Source organism: Vulpes lagopus, chromosome 6 (genome assembly GCF_018345385.1).
Source record: "Vulpes lagopus strain Blue_001 chromosome 6, ASM1834538v1, whole genome shotgun sequence".
Classification (NCBI taxonomy): domain Eukaryota; kingdom Metazoa; phylum Chordata; class Mammalia; order Carnivora; family Canidae; genus Vulpes; species Vulpes lagopus.
In genome coordinates this window covers 74720913-74732939 of record NC_054829.1, presented here as the reverse complement: position 1 = coordinate 74732939, position 12027 = coordinate 74720913, and the positions used below count along the sequence as shown (strand labels likewise).

Here is a 12027-nt window from a genome sequence, read left to right as displayed (position 1 = left end):
AAAAAAAAACCACGGGGGAGTATCTTCCGATTCTGTGTAGTTTAAGTCCCTTGACTTCCCTTGGAACTGGTCCGTCTCGCTGGTCTTCTGGGGGAGGGGCCTGCTGTGCTGATTCTCAGGTGTTGGCACTTGGGGGAGCTGCTCTGCCCCTGCCTGGTGCAGGGCTCGGTGGGGGGTGTTGACCCCGTGAGGCCCCGGGAGGAAGCCACAGTGGCGGGGGCAGCTCTGGGACCCTGGATCCAGCCCCCGCAGTAGCTCCGGGGCTCTCCGTCTGCAGGGCCTGGGGGCTCCGGGGCGGGGCCGCTGATCTGCTCAGTTCCAGGCAGGAGCGTCCTTGCTGTCCTGGGCCCTCCCGGCCTCTGCCTGTCCCGGGGGAGGCCGGATCCTGGGCTGTGTCCCGGCGCCCTGTGCTCCGGAGCCTGCGCTGTTGGATTCGCGCTCCCGGCGGTGCAGCCCCCTCCGCGCAGCCCCCTCCGCGCGGAGCTTCTTCCTCTGCGCGAGCCGCCGCCGCTGAGCTGTTCCCGGAGCCGCGCAGCCCCCTCCGCGGAGCCGCCGCCCGAGCCCCTCCGAGCTGTTACCGGAGCCGCGCCGCCCCCTCCGCGGAGCTTCTTCCTCTGCGCGAGCCGCCGCCGCTGAGCTGTTCCCGGAGCCGCGCAGCCCCCTCCGCGGAGCCGCCGCCCGAGCCCCTCCGAGCTGTTCCCGGAGCCGCGCAGCCCCCTCCGCGCGGAGCTTCTTCCTCTGCGCGAGCCGCCGCCGCTGAGCTGTTCCCGGAGCCGCGCAGCCCCCTCCGCGGAGCCGCCGCCCGAGCCCCTCCGAGCTGCTCCGGGTCCCGCCGAGCGCTGCAGCCCTTAGGGAGCTCGGCGCATCTCCCGGGGCGCAGTTCCTCTGTTACTGTCCCAGGGAGCCCGAGGGCGTCCCCGCCTTTCTGGGGATCCTGCTCCAATTCCCGGGGAGCCCCTTTCCGCGGGGAAGGTCGGTGCAGCTCCTGCTCCTCCGGGACGGGGCTCTCCTGTCCTGGGGACACTCGCCCCGGCCTCAGCCCGGCTCCTCGCGGGGCCCCTCCCCCTTGGAGGCCTTTTGTGTCTTTATTTCTTTTTCCCCGTCTTCCTACCTTGATAGAAGCGCGAACTCTTCTCTCTGTAGCGTTCCAGCTGGTCTCTCTTTAAATCTCAGGCCGAATTCGTAGGTTTTCAGGATGATTGGATGGTTTTCTAGGTAATTTGCTGAGGACCAGGTGACCTGGGGACCCTACTCCTCCGCCATCTTGCCCCTCCCCCCCTTGTTGCTATTTTAAAAGGTAATTCATGGAGAACACGGGACCTTGAGTCTGTGAGTGGAGGTGAGTGAGAGATACAGGGGACGTGGAACCATTTCCTGACCAGGATGTCTTGTGTCTGCAGGTGTCCAGGGTGAGGTGCAGCTGGTGGAGTCTGGGGGAGACCTGGTGAAGCCTGGGTGGTCCCTGAGACTCTCCTGTGCAGCCTCTGGATTCACTTTCAGTAGTTACTGGATAAGCTGGGTCCGCCAGGCTCCCGGGAAGGGGCTGCAGTGGGTCTCAGTAATTAACAAAGATGGAGGTACCACATACCACGCAGATGCTGTGAAGGGCCGATTCACTACCTCCAGAGACAATGTCAAGAACACACTGTACCTGCAGATGAACAGCCTGAGAGCCGAGGACACAGCCGTGTATTACTGTGCACACACCGTGAGGGGACCTCAGTGTGAGCTCAGACAGAAACCTCCTTGTAGAAGGGGATCAGGGCCACTAGCAGGTGCACACTCCTGACTAGTTCTCACTTGAAGGGCCAGGAGCAGGTGCAGATGGAGGTTACGGGCTGGTTTGCTGCCAGGGTCTAGGCTTCCTCTCCTTTGAGCAGTATTCTCCAAGGAGTCATATGGACACATTTTCCTGGTCTTATCTATTGAGTCTCAATTAGAAATATTATTTTCATATGAAAAACACTATGACATGTACAAAGGACAAAGTTGCTGACACTTGTTTGTTACTATCCCTACATGAAAAAAATTGCAATCTCTCCAGTTACATCAACTAAGCATTTACTGGAGCCACATCTGCACTTGTGCATTGCAGGTCCACTCACCTCAAGGACCAGAGAATTCTGCAGGGCCTCAGTTCTAGTGGAGGTGGTATCAGGGCTCATTTAACAAGCAGAACAAAGCACATCCAGTTAAAACTCACCACATTTTGGCAACGGACCACATACAGCCCACTGAAGGCCAGAAATGCCTGTGTAGATGCCTGGACTGAAGAAAATAGCAGCCAAAACAGGACAGCACAGTGGCTGCAGCCCACACCACAGACACTCTCTGAAGACCCAGAAGCAGCATCCTATGTGACGTCTTTGTCATAAAGCTGTTATTCTGGAGCAGAAGCTAGAACTGGTATTTGTACACACAGAGGAAGATACAGACCTAGAGAAAATGTCAAGGTAAAGGAATTCAATTCCACTTTTCTGCTCTGATCCACCTCAAATTTGTGTGGAATTCCCTCTGCTTTATATGCTGAAGATCAAGAGGGGACTCTGAAATTTTATGTCAAAATCACCTAAATTTATTTCCCTCCCATCTCTTACCTCAGTCCTGTGGATTCATTTTGTGTTTGAATGTATGTTGCACAATTTTTATTTTATTTTGCAGTAAGTAATGGTGACATATGTGGTCCATGCACATATTCTCCCTAATGAGTGACATAGAGATGAAAGCACCTCTCAACATGTGACACGGGCTTTGGGCAGGAGGTCGGGCATTCTCCACAAGGACAGGGATTGTGGGAATATTATTATCATCACTCTGTGTCTTCCTTCCATTGCTGTAGTTGCACGTTGGATGGTGTGGGCAGCTGGAAGTCCCCCTGATGCATGTGATCCCCTCGGGGATGGAAGCTGCTGGATCTGGAGGCAGAAGAGAAGTCCTGTCTCATTTGGCAGGGTCAAAGGGACTGACATGAGAAACCAAATTTGAGACCCTTGTGGGTGGGCAAGGGTGCAGCCGCTCTGGGAAAACATATGTTGTGTGCGACATCAGATAGGTAATAGTAAACCTACTCTATGATCCCGCAACTACACTACTGGGCATTTGCTATAAGAATACAAAAGTACTGGGATGCCTGGGTGGCTCAGCAGTTGAGCGCATGCCTTCAACTCAGGTCCTGTTCCAATCTGGTGATCGTGTCTCATATCAGACTCCTGGAAGGAGCCTGCTTCTCGCTCTTTGTCGCAGCGTCTTTGCATCTCCCATGAATAAATAAATAAAATCAGTAAAAGGAAAAGAATCCTAAGATACTTGGGTGGCTTAGCAGTTGTGCGCCTGCCTTTGGCTCAGGGCATAATCCCAGACTATAGGGGTCGAGTTCTACCTCGGGTTTCCCGCATTTAGCCTGCTTCTCCCTCTGCCAATGTCTCTGCTTCTCTCTGTGTGTATGTCTCCCATGAACAAATATAACAAATGAAAACTTAAAAAAATAAAAGAGTATTCAAAGGAAAACAGGACCATTTAAATAAAGACTCACTATTAGTATATATAAAACCAAACATAAAAGCACTGAGGGGGGCACTTGACAGGATAAGCCAACATTCATCTATAAAACAGGCAGAGCCTTGTGTGGACACGTTACACAGGAGGGTACAGACACATGAAGTAAGCACAGGGAGAGCACCTCCCACCAGGGTCTGTCAGGGAAATTCACATCAACCACAATGAGATGCTTTATACACTCATCACAAGGGCTCAGGTATGAAAGAAACACTGACCAGAACATCCTGTGGAGCATGTAGGACACCTGGGCGTCAACCCTGCAAGTAGGAATGAAAAATGAAACAGAAGCCCTGGAAAATCATTTTTCTGTTCTTCCTGAAATTAAAGATGGATAACCTACCACATGACCTGGAAATCCCACTCTTCAGAAGGTGCTCCGGAATAATGAAACCCCAAGTTCATGTAAAAATGGCATGTGAGGATTTATAGTGTCTCCATTTCTGTTAGATGCTAACAATGTCCCCAGAATCCTTCATGATTTAAAGAATAATCCCAGGAAGAAAACATCCATCAATGGAACAGGATTCTACGATAAGAAGTCACACTATTGATGCACCCACCAATGACAGGCCGTGCAGCCTGGGGCATTCATACAGCCAGGCCAGGGTCACTATTGTATGGTTGGCTTTCTCTCCCTCTTCACCAAACTCAGATGATGAGCTCCTCTGCATCAGGCTGCATGCTGCCCTCCTGTGCACAATGTCATCAAGTACAGAGTCTCCAAACACTGAACCTAACCACCGCTTGTCCTCTAATGGGGGGTACCTGAGAGTCTGACATGTGTTCTGGCAGCAACTGTCCCCTCCAGCGTCTCTGGCTCTGGCTCTTTCCTGTAGGTGAGCAGGACTAGGTTAAGACACCTCCACTGAGTCCACCTGTCTCCTGCTACTGTATCTCCCCACAACCTGAGGTCTAGACCTTCCTCTCACTCAGCTGGAAATGAGGTCAAGTGTTTGGGAACAGAGTGAGGTCACAGTTTTAATCAACTGTCCGCACAGGATCCCACTACTGTTTGTTTTCTATAGAGAAATAGATATGGAAGAATTTGTCCAGATTAAAAAATCATATTTTATATATTTATTTAGAGAGAAAGAGAAGGAGAGGAGTAGGAGAGAGAGAAATAAAATCTCAAGCAGGTTCCCTTACCAGAGCCTGACCTGGGGCTCAATTCCAGGATCCTGAGATCACGACATGACTCCAAACCAAGAGTTAGATTCCTTATCCACGTGAGTTGACCAGGTGACCCATCCTTGAGCAACTATTTAAAGAGGGATTTGGGTTTGTTATTATTGTGTTTTTTCAGAATTTCTATTGAGGTTAAATGTCCCTTCTGTTTTTTGGAGACTAAATCCATCTCAGTATATAGTCGAACACACTGTCTCCCATTTCATAGGCTGCCTTCTCGCTCTGCTAATATTTGTTCTGCACACTTTGTGCATGAGGTAGCCCCACTCATCTGTCTTTGTTTTTCTGAATGTGATTTTAATGTTATATCAAATAAATCATGAAACGCCTCTTTGGCTTATTGGTTGAGCGACTGCCTTTGGCTCAGGGCGTGATCCTGGAGTTCCAGGATTGAGTCTCGGGTCGGGCCCCCTACATGGAGCCTACTTCTCTCTCTGCCTGTGTCTGTGCCCCTCTCTGTGTCCCTCATGAATAAACAAATCTTAAAAAAAAAACAAATAAGTCACAGCCAAGCAAATATCACGATGTTTTCCCCTTAGTACATGTATAAGTTTTAGGGTTGAGACTTCCGCTTAACTCTTTAATCCCTTTTGAGATTTTCTGTGTCCTTGTATCTGTGTGATGTTTGATAAGGACCAAGTGTCATAATTTACATGAGGCTGTCCAACACCATTTGCTATGGAGACTATCCTTTCCCCACTGTGCACTCTTAGATATCTTAGATATCCAGTGGGTGAAGAATTTCGAGACTGCATATGCCCATGTTTACTACTAGGCTCTGTAATGTGCTCCAATGTCTACATGTCTAACATTAGGCAGTCACACACTGAAATGCTTAATGTGCAACTATAATATATTTCTGTAGAGGGATGTGTGATGCCTGACTATTGTTCTAATTTCATAAAACTCTATGGTGACTCTCATGTGACTTTCTTTTCCATATGAATGTGGAGTTTTTCTATTATATAAAAACACAATTGATATTTTGATTAACTTAACATTAAAATCATTACAACCAAAAATATTTGTATATTTGTATAGACAAATAAAAATACTCTGGGAGATTTAATAAGTATATGGAAAATAAAAATGAAATTTAAGACACAGGCATTCTAGGAAAATAGGTAATCCTTAATAAATATAATCTGATTTCAAAGAGAAGAAATTACTGACACCAAAAAATTGAAAGGACCGTGAACAAACTCTTAAGATTTTAAAAGTGCAAATAATGGATAACCAAGGCAAATTACAAAATTACTAGTATTATCAATAACATGAAACTCTTTCATGAAGAAACAAAAAAATGAACAAAACAGAACAAACATGAAGCCTGAAACCATTATCTAAAAATACTGAATTCTGGGCATTGATTTTGTTTTCTGCCACACTGCTAAATGGCTGTATAAGTTCTAGCAATCTTGGGATGGAGTCTTTTGGGTTTTCTATGTAGAGCATCATGTCATCAGTGAAGATGGAGACTTTGACTTCTTCTTTGCCAATTTGAATGCCTTTAAAGTCTTTTTGTTGTCTGATTGCTGAGGCGAGGACTTCTCGGACTATGTTGAATAGCAGTGGTGAGAGTGGACATCCCTGTCTTGTTCCTGATATTAGGGGAAAGTCTCCCACTGCTTCCCCATTGAGAATTATATTTGCTGTGAGCTTTTCATAGATGGCTTTTAAGATGTTGAGGAATGTTCCTTCTATCCCTACTCACTAAAGAGTTTTCATAAGGAATGGATGCTGTATTTTGTCAAATACTTTCTCTGCATCTATTGAGAGGATCATATGGTTCTTGGTTTTTCTCCTGCTGATATGATGAATCACATTGATTGTTTTACGAGTGTTGAACCAGGCTTGTGTCCTGGGAATAAATCCTACTGGAATGCTACAGTTAGAAGAGTTCATGCTTCTATCAAAGTAGGAAGATGGGGGGGGAGAGAAATAAAGAAACAAAAGGCATCCAAGGTGAGTGGCCCCTCAAGGAGCCGGGCTAAGGCCGGGGCGTGTACCCCCAGGACAGGAAAGCACCATCCCAGAGAAGGAGGAGCTTCTCCAATCTTCCCGGGCAGAAAAGCACTCTCAGGGAGTTAGGGCAGGACCCCAGGAGGGCGGGGATGCCCTCAGGCTCCCTGGGACACTAACAGACACCTGCGCCCCTGGAAGAGTCTGCAAAACTCCCTAAAGGGCTGCAGCGCGCAGGGTTGGACCCTGGAGCAGCTCCGAGGGGCTCCAGCTGATGATCCGTGTAAAGGGGGCTGCACGGGCCCTGGAGCAGCTCAGAGGGCCTCAGGCGGCAGCTACGTGGAGAGGGGGCTGCCCCGCTGGGAGGCAAATAAAACAGCACAGGCCCAGGAGTACAAGGAGCTGTGGACACAGCCCAGTATCTGGCCTCCCCCTGGGACAGGCAGAGACCAGGAGGGCACAGGACAGCAAGGATGCTTCCCTGAAATAGCTTCACTGTCATGTAATTTCACATGTAGACTATGGAATAGGATGGTAGAGCTGTTAGATATTGACATAACCAGGTCATATTACCTGTTTATTGCAAATTCCATGACAAAATGATTGCACTTAAATAAAATGATAAGAGGTAAATAAGTCATGTAGGTCCCTTGAGGGGTTCCAATGAGGAAATCCTAAAGGGAAACTTATCTCATGTCCAGAGGGAGTCACATATGCAGGTGGGTTGAAATGAGGACATGGGGCACCAAATGTTCATCCAGTGACAAGGGACACACCTGACAGCCATCAGTACAACACAACCTTGTAAGGTGATGGTGAGACACAAATCCCACAGGGTCATCACATCCTCATCTTCTGGAAACGTTATAAAAGAAAATCTTTTATAATGTTATAAAAGAAGGTTATAAAAGAACATCTTTTATAATGTTTAAAAGAAAATCCTCATCTTCTGGAAACGTTATACAGAACATCTTTAAACTGAAGTTCCAAAGTGTCTGAGTATCTCTGGCTCTCTTGTATCATTGTTCTCCTTCTGTGTATCCACTGTGACTTTTTGACAGATACCTATGTTTTGCAACAGGTTAGTCCTAGTTCCAGGTGAGAAATGCACCCTTCACTGGATGAGGGTGGTTAACTGATACTTCTCACATCAAATACAGCTGAAAAATTGCAGAGCATCAATGTGTCCCTAATATCTCTGTGTGGGCCATAAAAATCTTAGGATTATATGTTCATATTCTGTGAAAAATGTCCAGGACATTTTGAAAAGGATTGCTTTGAATATGCAGAAGGTTCTGGGCAGCATAGATACTTCACAGTAGTTAGTTCACAATAGTAATAGTTCACAATAGTTATTTTTCTTTTTGTTTTAAATATTTATTTGTTTATTCAGGAGACATAGACAGAGGGAGAAGCAGGCTCCCTTCCAAAAGCCTGATCCCAGGACCCCAGGATCACAACCTAAGCCAATTGCAGACACTCAACCTCTGAGCAACACAGGTGCCCTGACAATATTCATTGTCCTAATCCGTATGCATGGAATGTTTTCCATCTAATTGTGTCTTCTTCAATTTCTTTCTAAGTTGTCAAACAGGTAGAAACATTTTAGGGAAAAAAACAGAAACAAAACTACAGCTAGAAGGCATCACAATGTTTACAGGCAAGCTCTATTATAAAGTCTTTATCATCAAGATAGCCTGCTACTGACAGAAACAACACATAGATCAATGGAATACAGCAGAGAATGCAGAAATGGAACCTCAACTCTATGGGCAACTACTCCTCAAGAAGCAAGAAAAAAATATCTAATGAAAGAAAGTCTCATCAATAAATGGATCTGAAAAAAATTGGACAGTCACCTGCATAAGAATGAAAGTGGACCTTTCAGCTACACCAAACACACAGAAAATCTCAAAGTGGATGAAATACCAAAATCTGAGACAGTAATTCATCAAAATCCTAGAGGCAAATCCTAGTGCTCAATTATCCAACATATAGAATAACACCCAACACTCATCCTGTCAAGTGCCCCCCTCAGTGCCAGTCACCCAGTCACCCCCACCCCCCGCCCACCTCCCCATCCACCACCCCTAGTTCATTTCCCAGAGTTAGTAGTCTTTCATGTTCTGCCTCCCTTACTTATATTTACCACTTAATTTTTCTCCTTTACCCTTTATTCCCTTTCACTAAAAATAAAAAACACAGATTTAATGGAATGAAGGGACGCCTGCACCTCAATGTTCACAGCAGCAAAGTCCACAACAGCCAAAGAGTGGAAGGAGCCTCAGTGTCTATCGACAGATGAATGGATAAAGAAGCTGTGGTCTATGTATAAAATGGGATATTACTCAGCCATTAGAAACAACGAATACCCACCAGGTGCTTCGACATGGATGGACTTGGAGGGTATTATGTTGAGGGAAATAAGTCAATCGGAGAAGGACAAACATTATATGGCCTCATGCATTTGGGGATAATAAAAAATAATGAAAGGCATTATAGGGGAATAGAAAGAAAATGAGTGGGAAAATCAGAGAGGGAGACAGAACATTAGACTTCTAAGTCCAGGGAAAAAAAACAAGGAGTAGAGGAAGGGGAGGTAGGCGGGGAATGGGGTGCATGGGTGATGGGCACTGAGGGGGGCACTTGATGGGATGAACACTGGGTGTTATGCTATATGTTGGCAAATTGCACTCCAATAAAAAATATACAAAAAAGATGCCCTTTATATATACAATGAGATTTACATAGCTGTCAGACATAATGAATAACATGAAATAATGTTTCTGTCAACATGGATGGAACTGGAGGTATTATATTGAGAGAAATAAATCAATCACAGAAAGGCAATGATATGGTCTCATTGATATTGAAAGAGACCATAAGGGATGGAGTGAAACTTAGTGGGGTAAGACTAGAGAGGAAGACAAATCATGAGACACACTTATCTCTGGGGGAAAAACAACTGAGGGTCACTGGAACAGAGGAGTTGCAGAATGGGGTAACTGGGTGATGGGAGTTAAGGAGATTACATGATGTGATGAACACTGAGGGTATAGTGAATGTTGGTAAATTCAATTTACATAAAGAAAAAATCACTTTATCCCGTGCCCCATGCTGGAACATTGTAGATGGATTGGGCAGATCAACAACAGACACTTATTCTCACAGATCTGGAGTCTGAGTGTCTGAGATCGAGGTGCAGTAAGCTGTGGTGTCTGGGGAGCACCCACATCCTACCCCATACTTTCCCCATCACATTACATGGGGCCAGGGTACAGGTAACTTTCCCAGTCCAAGACTATAAGGGCTGATCCGACAATGAGGCTGCACCTACTGACATAACTGCACCCCTAAGGCCCCACATCCTCCCCACATCCCATGACTATTAGGTTCCAACACGGGGACACACACACAATGAGCTGACATCTGCACCCAAAGGATCCATGAGTTATTCCCTGCAGGTCGAAGGTCCTCCAATCCAGCTCCTCACACTGAGCATCCTCATGGATTCAGTACAAGTTTCTGGTCTCTGAGCACACGGAGTACACATGACCTTTAAAACCAGCTGGTGACCCTGGGGAGAGGAGAGGTTCCATCTGAGACGTGGTAGGATCTTGGTCTATTTGTATTATTTTACATTTCACTCTCCTTCCATATATTATTCATCTTGTTTTCCTGTGATTCAGGCATTTGTCTACTTAGAATGACCATGTCTTTCTTTTGTCTTCCCAGTTTGATGCTTGTTTAGTGAAATTATTCGTCACACCATGTCCATTCTTTATTGCCTGATAGCTCCCTGACATTCCATCCCCATTCGTCTCCTCCACCCAAAGGATAAGAAATGAAACAATAACCCCGGAGTTCCCGCTTTTGCTACAGTTGGGACTCTGACTCCACACAAGCCCCTCCTAGAGCAAGACCTCGTCCCCACCACTGACCCACAACATACACCCTGAGCCAGTGTCCTACCCTGACACCATCCAGCATTTATGATGTGATGAGAGGTCTGCCTGGCTCCCAATGAACATGAAGGTGAAAGGGATAAAACCTTATACTCTCATGATTGTATGAGTGTGTGAGTGACCTCTGAGTCCACATCCCTACCATATCATTCTGGGAATCTCTCTCACATTCTGGACATTTTAACATTTGGAATAGCGGCTCTTTATTATTTTGTGGATTGAAGATTCCTCTACACTGTTGTGTGCAAGAAGCATGTTAGCTTGGGGTCCTGTGATCCACAGTGAATGCCAATAGGACTCATGAATATGTTCAGATGACGTGAATGGAGTTATTTGTAATTGATTAGTATTTTGGGTCAGGAAAAGTTAAGTACAAGAAAGTGCAAGTGCTATACTTGAATTTCTAAGTCTCTAAGAAAGAGACTAAATAGGTAAACCCATAATCGTGTTCAGAGGGGCTCCCTGGGAGAAACTGCTTCTTGGAGAAGAAGCCCAGACCCTGACAGGAAACCTGCCCAGAACCTCCATCTGCACTTGCTCCTAGGCCTTCAAGACAGAAGTGGTGAGGAGTGTGCACCCCTGGTGGTCCCGATCCCCTTCTACAGGGAAGTTTGTGTCTGGGCTCACACTGAGGTCCCCTCACTGTGTCCCTTTGCACAGTAATACACGGCCGTGTCTTCACCTCTCACGCTGTTCATCTGCAGATACAGCGTGTTCTTGGTATTGTCTCTGGAGATGGTGAATTGGCCCTTCACAGCATCTGTGTAGCCTGTGCTACTTCCATCACTGCTAATGTACCCGACCCACTGCAGCCCCTTCCCTGGAGCCTGGCGGACCCACTGCATGATGTAGCTACTTAGGTGAAACCAGAGGCCACACAGGAGAGCCTCAGGGACCCCCCAGGTTCACAAGGTCTCCCCCAGATTCCAACAGCTGCACCTCACCCTGCACACCTGTAGACACAAGACATCCTGTTCAGAAAACTGTCCCACATCCCTTATTTCTCTCACTCACTTCCACTCACAGACTGAAGGTGTCTTGTTCTCCATGAATTACCTTTTAAAATAGCCACAAGGAAAACCCAGCCAAGCAAAGATTCCATGTTTAGTCATCGGTGTTCTCTCCTGATCCCTGAACGGGGTCACCTGTGGATCCTGGGGCTGGGGCTCCTCTCCCAGCTGCAGGGTCGTGTTCCACTGGTTTAGTCGGTGAAGGGACGGTGCTATTTGCATGTCCTTTGAATATATAACCAGCACCAGACCTAGATTTGATTCTTCACAACTATTAACAAGGATTGCTTTACATCTCTAGACCACTGTGTGTAATGACTTCTGACATTATGAAGTGTTCAAATCTC

The 12027-nt window shown here is 46.7% G+C and overlaps 1 pseudogene and 1 gene segment (V, D, J or C); one reads left to right on the top strand and one right to left on the bottom strand.

The window, feature by feature from the left end:
* Positions 1-1284: 1284 nt before the first annotated feature.
* Positions 1285-5091, top strand: LOC121492619 (the record flags this gene model as incomplete). The annotated part of the segment is given in 3 exon segments: positions 1285-1297; positions 1401-1708; positions 5005-5091. Coding segments are annotated over 3 exon segments (408 nt in total), but the record flags the coding sequence as incomplete, so codon positions are not given.
* Positions 5092-11293: 6202 nt separating this feature from the next.
* On the bottom strand, positions 11294-11772 carry LOC121492618 (annotated as a pseudogene).
* Between the last annotated feature and the right edge of the window lie 255 nt (positions 11773-12027).